Source organism: Squalius cephalus (genome assembly GCF_949319135.1).
Source record: "Squalius cephalus genome assembly, chromosome: 7".
NCBI lineage: Eukaryota > Metazoa > Chordata > Actinopteri > Cypriniformes > Leuciscidae > Squalius > Squalius cephalus.
Window position 1 is genome coordinate 20,147,504 of NC_137128.1, and position 12,814 is coordinate 20,160,317.

The 12,814-nt window shown below is 39.2% G+C and overlaps 1 protein-coding gene across 2 annotated transcripts in view; it reads left to right on the forward strand.

The window, feature by feature from the left end:
• The window catches only part of LOC307160865 (3',5'-cyclic-AMP phosphodiesterase 4B-like), a 46,451-nt gene that overhangs the window by 5,179 nt on the left and 28,458 nt on the right, over positions 1-12,814 (forward strand). For both annotated transcript variants that reach the window (XM_079875167.1, XM_079875166.1), the window contains exon 2: positions 3,600-3,820. In XM_079875167.1, the coding sequence (XP_079731293.1) occupies positions 3,600-3,820 (221 nt within the window). The remainder of the gene's footprint in view (positions 1-3,599; positions 3,821-12,814) is intronic.

Here is a 12,814-nt window from a genome sequence, read left to right on the forward strand (position 1 = left end):
ACTCCAAGACGAGTCTGGCGGCAAGCTCTAGCCTCAAGATGGCTCAGGCTCCGGGGGCGGACATAATGGCTTGCTCTGGCTCCGTGGCTGGAGGGGGCTCTAGCGCAGGGTCCCTGGTGGGCTCGGGCTCTGGTTCCGTGGCCGTGTGCGTTGTCTGGTCTGTGGCGGAAGTTTATTCTGCTATTGTGGGACACTCCGGGCTGAAATGATGAGTTATTCTGTTTGGAGTGGGCAGAGAGATGGCAGCTGGAGGTGGTACTGGTTCTGTGGTGTCAGAGCTGATGTTGTCTTCCTTGACGACTCCCACGGTCAAGGAGGATCCGCACACCCACAAGGTGTTAATGATGAAGTTAATCAGGGGGCTGTGACCCTTCTTCAACAGCAGCATTTTGCCTAAATTGTCATCCATCCCACTCCAGAATATGTATTTTAGGGCCTCATCATCCCAGCGCGCCTCGTGGTACAGCTCAAGAAACTCCTCCAGTGTAGTACGGCCCTTTTTCACTAAGCAGTCCATGTTGTTCTTATTTTTGTTTACTTGTCTTCTGTCATAGTTGCTGTGGTAATTAAACATGCACGAAGAATAATACTCTGTATATAATCTTTAATAAACAAATCAAACACGCAACTGACCAGGAGTAACAGAAACACAGAGCTATATATACGGGGGACAAACAAAGGCAACTAAACTAGACACGGGTGAAACTAATTAGTAACTAAGGCAAGGTTTAACCAAGAACTAAACTGAAAGGAAACACAAGAAGCAGAAACAACACAAGAATGAAATGACAATTTTATGTCTAAAATACTAGAAAAAGTTGTATCCGCCCAACTGGGCTCTTTCTTGCAAGAAAATGACATCTATGAAAAGTTTCAGTCTGGATTCAGACCGCATCATAGCACTGAAACTGCGCTCGTTAAAATCACAAATGATTTACTATTAGCTTCTGACCAAGGCTGTATCTCAATACTAGTTTTACTTGATCTTAGTGCTGCATTCGATACTATAGATCACACAATACTCTTAGATCGACTACAAAATTATACTGGTGTTCAAGGACAAGCATTAAGCTGGTTCAGATCATACTTATCTGACCGCTACCATTTTGTCTATTTAAATGGAGAAAAATCGATCATAACTCCAGTAAACTATGGAGTGCCGCAGGGATCTGTGTTAGGCCCTCTGTTATTCTCAATATATATGCTGCCACTTGGAAATATTATAAGGAAACATGGAATTAGTTTCCATTGTTATGCTGATGACACTCAAATCTATATTTCATCACGGCCAGATGAAAACGCCAAATTATCCGAATTGACAGATTGTGTTAAAGATATAAAAGATTGGATGACGCGCAATTTTCTTTTATTAAATCCAGACAAGACAGAGGTACTAATCATCGGTTCAAAAAACCGCCCACAAAACCTCTCACACTACAACTTTAACATAGTAGGATGTCCTGTTACTTTATCCTCTACAGTAAAAGACCTGGGTGTTATACTAGACTGCAACCTGTCTTTTGAAAATCATATTTCATATGTTACAAGAACAGCCTTTTTCCACCTTAGAAACATTGCTAAGCTACGTAACATGCTATCAGTTTCTGATGCAGAAAAGTTAGTTCATGCATTCATGACATCGAGACTAGATTACTGTAATGCTTTATTAGCCGGTTGTCCTGCATCCTTAATAAACAAGCTACAGTTAGTCCAAAATGCCACTGCTAGAGTTATTACTAGATCAAGAAAATATGATCATATAACACCAATTTTATCATCACTACATTGGTTACCTATAAAGTTCCGTATTAATTACAAGGTATTGCTACTGACTTATAAAGCCCTAAACGGCTTAGCTCCAGTCTATTTAACGGACCTTCTATCGCCCTATAATCCATCGCGCTCTTTAAGATCACTAAATTTGAGGCTTTTGGTCATACCTAGGATATCTAAGTCCACTAAAGGAGGGAGAGCATTTTCACATTTAGCTCCAAAACTCTGGAATAGTCTTCCTGATACTGTTCGTTGCTCAGACTCGCTCTCCCAGTTTAAAACTAGATTAAAGACGCATCTCTTCAGCCAGGCATTCATATAATACTCTTAATCTTACAGTTAAATCCGACCTCTAGTTCATAGACGCCAGAGGAGAACTGGCCCCCGACTGAGCCTGGGTTCTCCCAAGGTTTTTTTTTTCTCCATCAGGTCACCTGATGGAGTTTTTTCGGTTCCTTGCCACTGTTGCCTTTGGCTTGCTCAGTTGGGGATATTTAATTGAATTAATCAATCAACAATACTATTGATCAGCATTACCAAACGTGGACGTTTTCCACTAGAAACAAACATTGATGTATTATTTTAATTTAATACTGTGAAGCTGCTTTGATACAATCTGTATTGTGAAAAGCGCTATATAAATAAACTTGACTTGACTTGACAACCAAACTTACAGTAACATAACCCTGACAATATAGATATGTCAAATGACAACATGGTACTGTATATTCAGTTAGTCCCTATTTGTTGTTGTATAAAAACATTAAAATGCATATGATCATACTATAGTATTGCTTTAGGATTCATGAGATCCACCCAATTCCTGCAACTGCATACAGCTGTCCATCAACGTGTTTAATAGATTTCCCAGAGTTATAGCCTTGAACTTCTGTTGATACTCAAGCAGTCAAACAGAAGCCGTAGCTGTTTTCTCTCTCTCTCTCTCTCTCTCTCTCTCTCTCTCTCTCTCTCTCTCTCTCTCTCTCTCTCTCTCTCTCTCTCTCTCTCTCTCTCTCTCTCTCTCTCTCTCCCTTCTCAATTTCTGGATTCTCATCAGTTATCCCTGCTGTATGGTCCCAATCTACAGGCTGTGCTCGAGGAATTCCTGGTAACACTCCTCTCTTCCTGGCAATTCTAATTGAACTATAAACATATTTTGTGGTGATATATTCAGTGTCCTGCTATATAGGCTGTTAAAAGAGGATGTTGTCCAGAGGCTACACTGACAGTGATATGCAATCACTGTGAGGGAGCCAGACATTAAACACGCTGTATCTATAAAGAACTGTCAGGAGATAGTATCAACATTCTGGAGTAGTAGAAACAGAAAAGGGCTCTATATATCAGTCATGGAGCGCAATTGAGAGGCTCACTCCCTGGAGCGCCACAGATCACCCAAAGAAACCTAACCTAAACCCAACCTAAACAAACTAAGAGAAGAACATAATTTATGTGCCAAGCTGACTGAAAAAGTCATTTTTAGTAAGTTCCCATAATGATGTGTTTCATAAAACTTGTGTGATTGTAAAAATAAGTAGTGGGGGGGGGGGGGAATGGTGTAGAAACAATTTTCACTCTTTTTTTCAATGGAATTGATTGGATTGTATATAACAGGTGGTTTTAGGGGAAGAGCTGAAAAACAAGAATAAAGGACTTTCAGAGGCATGAACACACTACAGGATTTTGTAAACAGTCCATATTCTTTGCAAATATTCTTTCATTTGTTCATTTATATATTAATTAGTGTCGATTTAATAGATAATCCTACTGTGTGTAGGTGTTTCTTAAACAGTGGGTACATTTCTGCTCTATTCTTATTATGTTAGGACAGCAAGGACCTCTCGGGATCTACATCTTCAGGCGCCACATTGGGCGTGGATCTCTGGCGAGGCCCCCGACGGCACTCAGGAACCCTTGTGTTGCCGCCACTGTCATGGAGACAGACAGAGAGGGCCCGCAGTCCTCAAGAAGATCACGTTTCCAGACCCACGTCGCTGGGCTTCATTACTCCACCACGTATAGATATCACACCAGTTCCTCCTGATAGGTAAGCTCAATTTTGAATGTAACGGCAAATACAAAATAAGAAAATTGTGTCTGCACATAAATATTTCAAGATGACACAAAGTTTAATTTTTAAGTGCTTTGTATTTTAATTTGCATTTTTTATTGTACTGTAATGATGTCAAATGCTGAATGCTTCTTTTAATAGAATTTTGTCTTGACACGGCACTCAAATCACAGTTGTCATGTTACGCGTGATGACTGCGTAACTACCTTGTGTTCTATTGAATCGGCTTGTTTCTCATTTCATTCTGCTCACTGTAGCTGAAGCATCATAGCGGAAGTCATATTCCTTTGAGAACATACCAAGGAGTTCACACTACAATAAAATGAATGACTGATTATATTTTTATGGAATATACATAATAAATGTTATCAATTAACCCTTAAGTAATCATGTAAAATAAACTAAAATAAAATAAACCAGTTCACGTAGACCATATTTACACCTGGTTTTACCATCTGTTTTGGGTGATACGATCAAAAATTGTCAGCTGTGAAACATTGCTGTTTAAACCTGGTATTAACATTAACAAATGGCTCACCGAACTCCGCCTCTCCATCCGCACCTGTCTGTCTGGATCAAGTTCATACTCCATCTAAACTGGGCCAAGTAGGCTGCACATGTAGAAGTTCCAAGAATGTTCCAGAAAGTCGACTCTTGGGAGGGGAGGGCGTTCTGGGCAGAGGCCTGACAAGTAGGCAAGAGGGGAGGATAAAGGGAAAAGGGTTGGATTGAAGCAGATTGTGACAGAGACTGAATGTAAACAGAGTCCGGCCTACATAGCACCTCAACACACTTCTACAGCCAAACCGCTGGATTTAAGGCTTAGTGCTTTCACAAATCTCTGTGTATGACACTTCCTCATGGATCTAAAACAAGATTCTGACATTAGCCCTGTCAGTCAGAGGATGGAGATCAGTTTGGACACAGGCTGTCAGTCTGATGTGAAAGAGCACACAGCTGGTGCAAGAGACTCACCTCAGACCTCCCCAGGCATGTTCAGAAAGCTGGTGGTGAATAAAACTATCCGCCAACGCAGACGCTTCACAGTGGCTGTGTCTCATACCTGGTAAGACTCAGTGTTGGCAGCTTTGTCTCGCTGTATCCTTGCTTTAATTGAGTCTTACTGTGAGCTTTTATTGAAATCAAAAGCCCTTCTTGAATATATTTGCCACCAGGATGGATGATTAATATACTCTTTAATCTAGGGAAATTTGTATCATATTTAAGTGCAGCATTTGTGCCTTTGTACATGAATGAAACCCCAAATTGTGTGGTTTATTGAAGTGCTGGTATTACTTTTCTATGGAATTGAATTTTCACCCGGTGAGCTATAAAATGGGTTAAAATAAATCTATCGACCGTCACTGAGGGAGGTATCCAAGCAATTTCTAAGGCTCGGAATAGTGAAACAGTGACCGTCTGATTTTCCTGAAGCTGTGGTTTCAGAAGTATTTCTCTGTAGGCGTTGTTTACAGAGATCTAAGCAATAAACCAAACCAACAAGCTCAGAAGGGAATCACATCATTACATCTGAATCAAAGTCAATACATCATTAGCTATGATCTGAAGCAAAAAAGTATACAAAATAGTATATGAAAACACTCATCTCATGAAGCATTGAAAATAATGTGATCAAATCTATAACAATGGTTTAATTGAAAAAAAAAATCCTTTGATGTAGCAAAGTTAAAGCTCAGGAAAGAAGGAGGCGGGAACTGGCGAACATTCAACGAAACTTTAATCTCATAAAATAAACAAACGACGAAAGTAAAGCGGCAGTCCCTCATGGATGGCTGCTGCATATAAACATAATGTAATGTAGCACAACATCAACAATCCAGGCCTGGTCCTTCACTGCCGTCGCTCCTCCTTTTATCCTTCCGAAGCTCTTCCATGAGAAACTCGAGACCGGCCTCGCTCCGTTCCCACGGCTCTTGGCCTCACCCTGCTTGCCCCGACTGACTTAAAGCCAATAATTAAGAAATAAAAAAATTAAGTTAATTGCTATATTTACATGACTACTGTGTATATTGTATGCATATATGTGTGCATACTGCTGTTCAAAAGTTTGAGGTCAGTAAGATTTTTTTTTTAAAGAAATTAATACTTTTATTTTGCAAAGATGCATTAAATTGATCAAATAAAAGTGACAGTTTAAGTGTCACAATTATGTTCTGTCTAGTCTGCACCTGTTCTCGTTAGTCCCTGATTAGTTTAGTCCCTCTAGTTAGTCGACTCTACCATGATTCACATCTGAAATGCGTGCTAGTGTCTTCCATAGAGGCTGCTTCATATGTTGCTGATGTATGTGAAGTCGTGCCGTAAAGCAAGTCGTGATTCTCACAAGATTTGTCGGAGCGCCACCTCTCAAACCTGCATTACTGGTTTTGTCAGCGCTTTGCTATTGGGATGATTCGCCCTACTACGAGTTTGTTTACCATCTAAATAATTTCGAAGCTGTTATATTAAGGTACAAATCTTGCATAGTGTGCCTTTAAGTTACATTTTCTATTTCAAATAAATGCTGTTATTTTGACCTTTCTATTCAGCAAAGAATCCTGAAAAAAATGTATCATGGTTTTCACAAAAATATTAAGCAGCACAACTGTTTTCAACATAGATATTAATAAGAAATATTTCTTGAGCAGCAAACCAGCATATTAGAATGATTTCTGAAGGATCATGTGACACTGAAGACTGAAAATTCAGCTTTACCATCACAGGAATAGATTACATCCATCCATCCATTCCACCTTAACCTGTGGGTTGCAGGGATACTGGCCACAGGCAGCGAACAACCTGGATGGATGTCCTGTCCATCACAGGACTCAAACACACATTCACCCACACCTACAGGCAATTTTTTTGTGTCAAATTCAGTGAAGAGCCAGGACATTTTTTAATATAACTCCGATTGTATTCGTCTGAAAAAAGAATGTCATATACTCCTAGGATGACTTCAGGGTGAGTAAATCATGGGCTTATTTTCATTTTTGGGTGAACTATTCCTTTAAGTATTGCATTCTTGTTAAAAATGTTTTTTGTTTTTTTTTGTATTTACGAAATGTTTCCTGGCTCTTTAACTTGGACAATCAATCACCCAGATCACCCTAGCAACATCCTAGCTACTACACAAAACACTTTAGCTATCACCAACAACACTCTAGCACAGTGGTGAGTTTTTTATGGGCAAGCACTTTTCACATTTTTAGAAAAAGTAAAAAAATTAATTTGTGAAAAAAAACAAAAAAAAACTGTTGGGTCCTCATATTCCCTATAGAGTTTCTGCCCTCTAGATGCCACTTATGATGATTCTGCACTTTCAGCAGTAACTAGACTCTTGCAATAGCTGCCTGTTACCACACACACATACACGTAAGAGGTGGTGATATTTTCTAGGCTCTTCTATCAACCCTTGACGGCTTTTTATATCATTCTGAGTCTGCCGTCAGACACCCTTCGCAACCTTCTGGCATAATGCCCAATGTCGTTTCTCCCAGTTCCTTTTAACCATGTCGCTCTGTGACCTATTTTTCTGTCAGCTGAGATTCCTTCTCAATGTCCTTTCTTTTATAATTGATTTGCATTGTTTCTGTTCATTATGTCAACCCAAAACAGACAGTTGGTTAGTAGATATTGTTATACTGTATAACTTAGTAGTAAACTATAAGCAGTGATCTTAATGATAAATCACTAAAAACATTCCAAGGTACCAAATAATTATTTTTAAGGCATTTATTTCCACAATAACTCAATATAGGTAAAAACTTCAGATATGAAAAAAAAGTACTGTCATGAACAATATTTATTATAAATACTGACTTATCTAGTTTTCAACACTCATTGAGACTACAGAATGGTTTAATACTCACTGTGAGCTCCATCTATATATATATATATATATATATATATATATATATATATATATATATATATATATATTAAATATTAGTGCTGTCAATCGATTAAAATGAATTAACTAGTGAATCTCCAAATTAATATAGATACAGCATAAAGACAGTCTATTTTAAATGTTTAATGCTAAATACTATGCATGAAGGCCAGTATAATCAATACCAATACTGCTACTGATGTCTCTGTTAAATGGATTTTTTCTTAATTTCCTGGGGAGGAAATGAGTAATTATAGCCAATCAACATTACAGTATAATTAAAAGTCATAAATTGTAACATTTAATAGGCTTAAAAAATATTAAACTTTTAATTTAAAGGGCCCCTATTATGGATTTTTGAAAAAGACCTTTCATGTAGTGTGTAACATAGCTCTAAGTGAATGAAAACATCCTGCAAAGTTTTAAATCTGTGCACCGTATATAAAGTTATTGTCTTTCAAAAGTAAGAGTCGATTCTGAGTCAATGAAATGAATTGTTTTTCAAATGAGTCATAAGCACTGATCTATATAATGACATGTCATTCTATATAGATCAGTGATTGGCTTAATTTGTCAGGGATTAAGGAGTCAGGTGAAGCTGTCCTCTTTGATGCTCCTGTCTCGCCCTCAGGACTGTTTGGCACTGCCATTGAAACGGTGGTGGACAGGTTTGCAGTGTTGATAGAACCGGGCTAATATGGTCATACATTCTGGTTCTGGTAAGAACTCGAGCTGCTCCGTTTTGGACCAGCTGTAGTTTGTTTATTAAGTGTGCAGGGCAACCACCCATAATAGCATTACAATAATCTAGACTTGATGTCATGAACGCATGAACTAATTGTTCTGCATTTGTCATTGAGAGAATATGACGTAATTTAGAGATATAGATGGGAAAATGCGGTTTTACAGATACTAGAAACGTGACTTTCAAATGAAAGATTGGTATCAAAGAGCACACCCAGGTTACTAACCGACGACGAAGACTTAACAGAGCAGCCATCAAGTGTTAGACAGTATTCTAGGTTATTACATGAGGACGTTTTTTTGTCCAATAATTAGAATCTCTATTTTTTCAGAATTAAGTAGTAGGAAATTAGTAGTCATCCAGTTTTTTATATGTTGTGGTCAATAGTATCAAATGCAGCACTAAGATCGAGTAACACTAATAGAGAGATACAACCACGATCGGATGATAAGAGCAAATCATTTGTGACTTTAATGAGAGCTGTCTCAGTACTATGGTACGGTTTAAATCCTGTCTGATGCGATACTGTAGTAGACAGTTACATATTTATAATTTTCTAAAGTAAAGAAGTTCATAAAGTCATTACTGCTGTGCTGGTTGGAAAACATCTGCCGTTGAAGCTTTATTTTTTTCGTTGATTTAGCCACTGTTTCAAATAAATACCTAGGGTTTTGTTTATTTTCTTCTAATAGGGTTGAAAAATAAGCTGATCTAGCAGCTTTTAAGGTCTCTCTGTATGCAATCGTGCTCTCTTTCAATGAAATGCAAAAAAAACTCTAGTTTTGTTTTCTTCCAGTTGTGCTCCATTTTTCTGGCTGCTCTCCTGAGGGCCTGAGTGTGCTTGTTGTACCACGGCGTTGGACTGTTTTCTTAAATCTTCTTTAAGCTCAAAGGAGCAACTGTGTCTAAAGTTTCTGTCGCAATATCGAGTTCTTCTAAGCTATCTGGGATGCCGAGGAGATTAAACTGATCAGGAATATTATTAATAAAGCAATCTTTAGTGGCAGAAGTGATAGGTCTAACATATTTGTAACACGGAGTCGGCTTTGCAGCCTTGGCTATATGAAGTATACACGAGACTAGATAATGATCTGAGATGTCATCACTCTGCTGCAGAATTTCCACGGCATCAACATTGATTCCATGTGATAATATTAGATCTAGAGTATGATTACGACAATGAGTAGGTCCTGACATGTGTTGTCTAACTCCAATAGAGTTCAGAATGTCTTTAAATGCCAATCCCAATGCATCTTTTTTGTTAACTAACTGTATATTAAAATCACCAACAATTAGACTTCTCAGTAATTCTGAAGATATCACTATAAATTACATTAACACCTCCCCCTTTGCCTTTCAGATGAGGCTCATGTTTATAACAGTAATCTTGGGGGGTGGACTAATTTAAAGTAATGTAATTGTCTGGTTTTAGCTAGGTTTCTGTCAAACGCAACACATCTAGTTTATAATCTGTAATCATATCATTAAAATAAGTGCATTTGAAGAAAGGTATTGAATATTCAGCAACCCAAGCTTTATCATTTGTTCATCTGTATTATATCTGTTTTTTATTTGTTGAACATCAATTACATTTTTACCCTTAAATGGGTTTGGGAGTTTTTTGTATTTCCTAATTCGGGGAACAGACACAGTAGCTATATGACGATATCTAGGTGAAATAGTCTCTATGTGATGGGATTTATCTGACCTCAGTGGCGTGAGACAGCTAGCAGACGGTCAGTTTAGCCAGTCTGTCTGCTTCCTGATCTGAGCCCCAATTCATGTTTGAGCTCTAAGACTATGTGCCATATTATTAGAGAGAAGAGCAGCACCATCCCAGGAGGGATGAATACCATCTCTTTTCAACAGGTCAGGTCTGCCCCAAAAACTTTTCCACTTGTCTATGAATTCTATATTATTTTGCGGACACCACTTAGACAGCGAGCCATTGGTTGAGGACAGTCTACTAAGTATCTCATCACTCCGGTGAAAAGGAAGGGGGCCAGAGCAAATTACAGTGTCTGACATCGTACTTGCGAGTTCACACACCTCTTTAATGTTAATTTTAGTGATCTCCGACTGGCAAAGTCGAACATCATTAGCGCCGACGTGAATAATAATCTTAGATAATTTATGATTAGCATTAGGCAGCACTTTTAAATTTGCTTTGATGTCAGGCGCTCTGGCTCCCGGCAAACATGTGACTATGGTGGCTGGTGTCTCTATTTTCACATTCCGTGTAATAGAATCGCCAATAGCTAGGGCACATTCAGCAGGATTCTCAGTGGGTGTTTCACTGAGTGGGGAGAATCTTTTTGTTATGGTAATCGAAACGGAAGAGCGGTGTTTTGTCCTGTGACTACAGCATCTCACGGTCACCCAGTTGCCCTGCTTCACGGGCTCTACAGCCGGAACCAAACAATGTACAGAGTTCACAAAGCTAGTCGCATCCAAAGCAGTATCTAAAGCCCTTGCATTCTTACTATCCTCGATTAAAGTTTGGATGCGTGTCTCTAGTTCTGAAATCTCCGTCAGCCTAACTATTTTACATGTAAAGCCCTCAGTGCTGACAGAGAGTGCTATACAATACATGTGACACGAAGTGCAAGTGACAATAACAGAATACATTACTCACCATGTTTGTTGACTAATCCTACTCACCACAGTTGTTTGATAGACTCGTAAAAGGGGTGTGAGAAAAAAGACGAGCAAGCACTGATGGAAGGTTAACAGGCTAGCGAGATACTAGCGTGTTGTGAGAAGCAAACCAGCAGCAAGGCAAACAGGAGCAATCGATCGGCAGCATCTTGATGTGTGTATTGGTGCATTATGCACCTGATACACAGCACCACCTTCAGAGTGGGGCTTCATGGTTCTCCAGAATGGTTCAGTAGTACTTGGCAGTGATGCACTTATCAAGCACAGTAGGGCATGCTATGCTATTGCAGCCCAAACCATCACTGATTTATAGCAACCCGACCATGAATATTGACTCTGTGGAGCTCCCGACAAACATTTTTAGTGGAAACAGGAGAGTCGAGGTGCCCATTTAATTCGGCAGTGATTTGAGAAGCTTGGTTTTATGTTTTTTGGATACAGTCCGGGTTAGTATCCAGACATCCCTTTTAGACAGCTTCCTCTTGCAACAACTCCTGTTGAATGTGTTTTTTCTATTGTGGAGGTATGCCAACATTACCCTGGATACCATGGCTCTCGATACACCACAAAGACTTGCTGTCCTAGTCACAGATGTGCCAGCGAGAAATGCACCAACCATTTGTCATTTTTTTAACTCTGGTATGTCTCTGTAACAAGGTTAGATGTTGTGGGAAGAAGGAGGTGGGAACCGGCAAATGTTTAAAGAATTTAATGACAAAATAAACAAATACAAAATTAAAGTAAAGACAGTAGCCCCTCACGGACGACTGCTGTCACATATAACACAATATAAATCCAGGCCTGGCCTCTCTCTCTCTTCACTGTCGTCGCTCCTCCTTTATGCTTCCGCTCCTCCGTGAGAGATATGAGACCGGTGCGTCGCTCAGGCGTCTCGCAGGCGTCGCTCATTATCAATCACGCCACCGGCCTCGCGTCGTTCTCTCACGGCCCTCGGCAGTAGTTAATTGTCCAACTACTGTACTTCCCTACAAAGGCAAAAGACCTTAACTCGCTAGAGTGTGGAACTGAGAAAAATTACTTTAAATTTTTTTTTTTTTTTTTTTTGTCCAACCAAATTAATTATAGGTAGGACACTAGAAATCTGGCAATTAGATGTTTTAGTAATGAAAATGATCTACATAAAACAAATTTGAGCTCAAACTTGACTTTTGACCCCTATTTTGAAGTTACTGTACTCTGCCTTTGTATTGTCTGCAAAACGTGAGGTCATGCCAAGGCAAGGCAAGGCAGTAACTTCCACATTATCAATATTTGTTTGCTGATCACCATTTACAAAATCATTATAGTAACACCTGTATAAAATTTAGTGATCATGGCATTTATTTTGAATGATTTACAATTACTTATAGCCATGCTATACTGCGCTTCGGTTGCATTCTGATGGCATTATTAGACATGACACAAATACCTCCATAGCGGTAAAGAGTATCTTCAGTTGGTACACAGTGGCTTGAGAACACGAGTGTCAGAAGCGCATGTTCAAAATGACCACGATAAAACAGATCCTCGCGCACATTCGACCCGGGGACTGGTTTATAGCGGTGGACCTGAAAGACGCATACACTTTCACATTCAGTCCCCATCACAGGCGCTTCCTGAGATTCGTGTTCGAAGGTGTTGCGCTTCTCGTACGTTCTCTAAAAGTATGAACGCA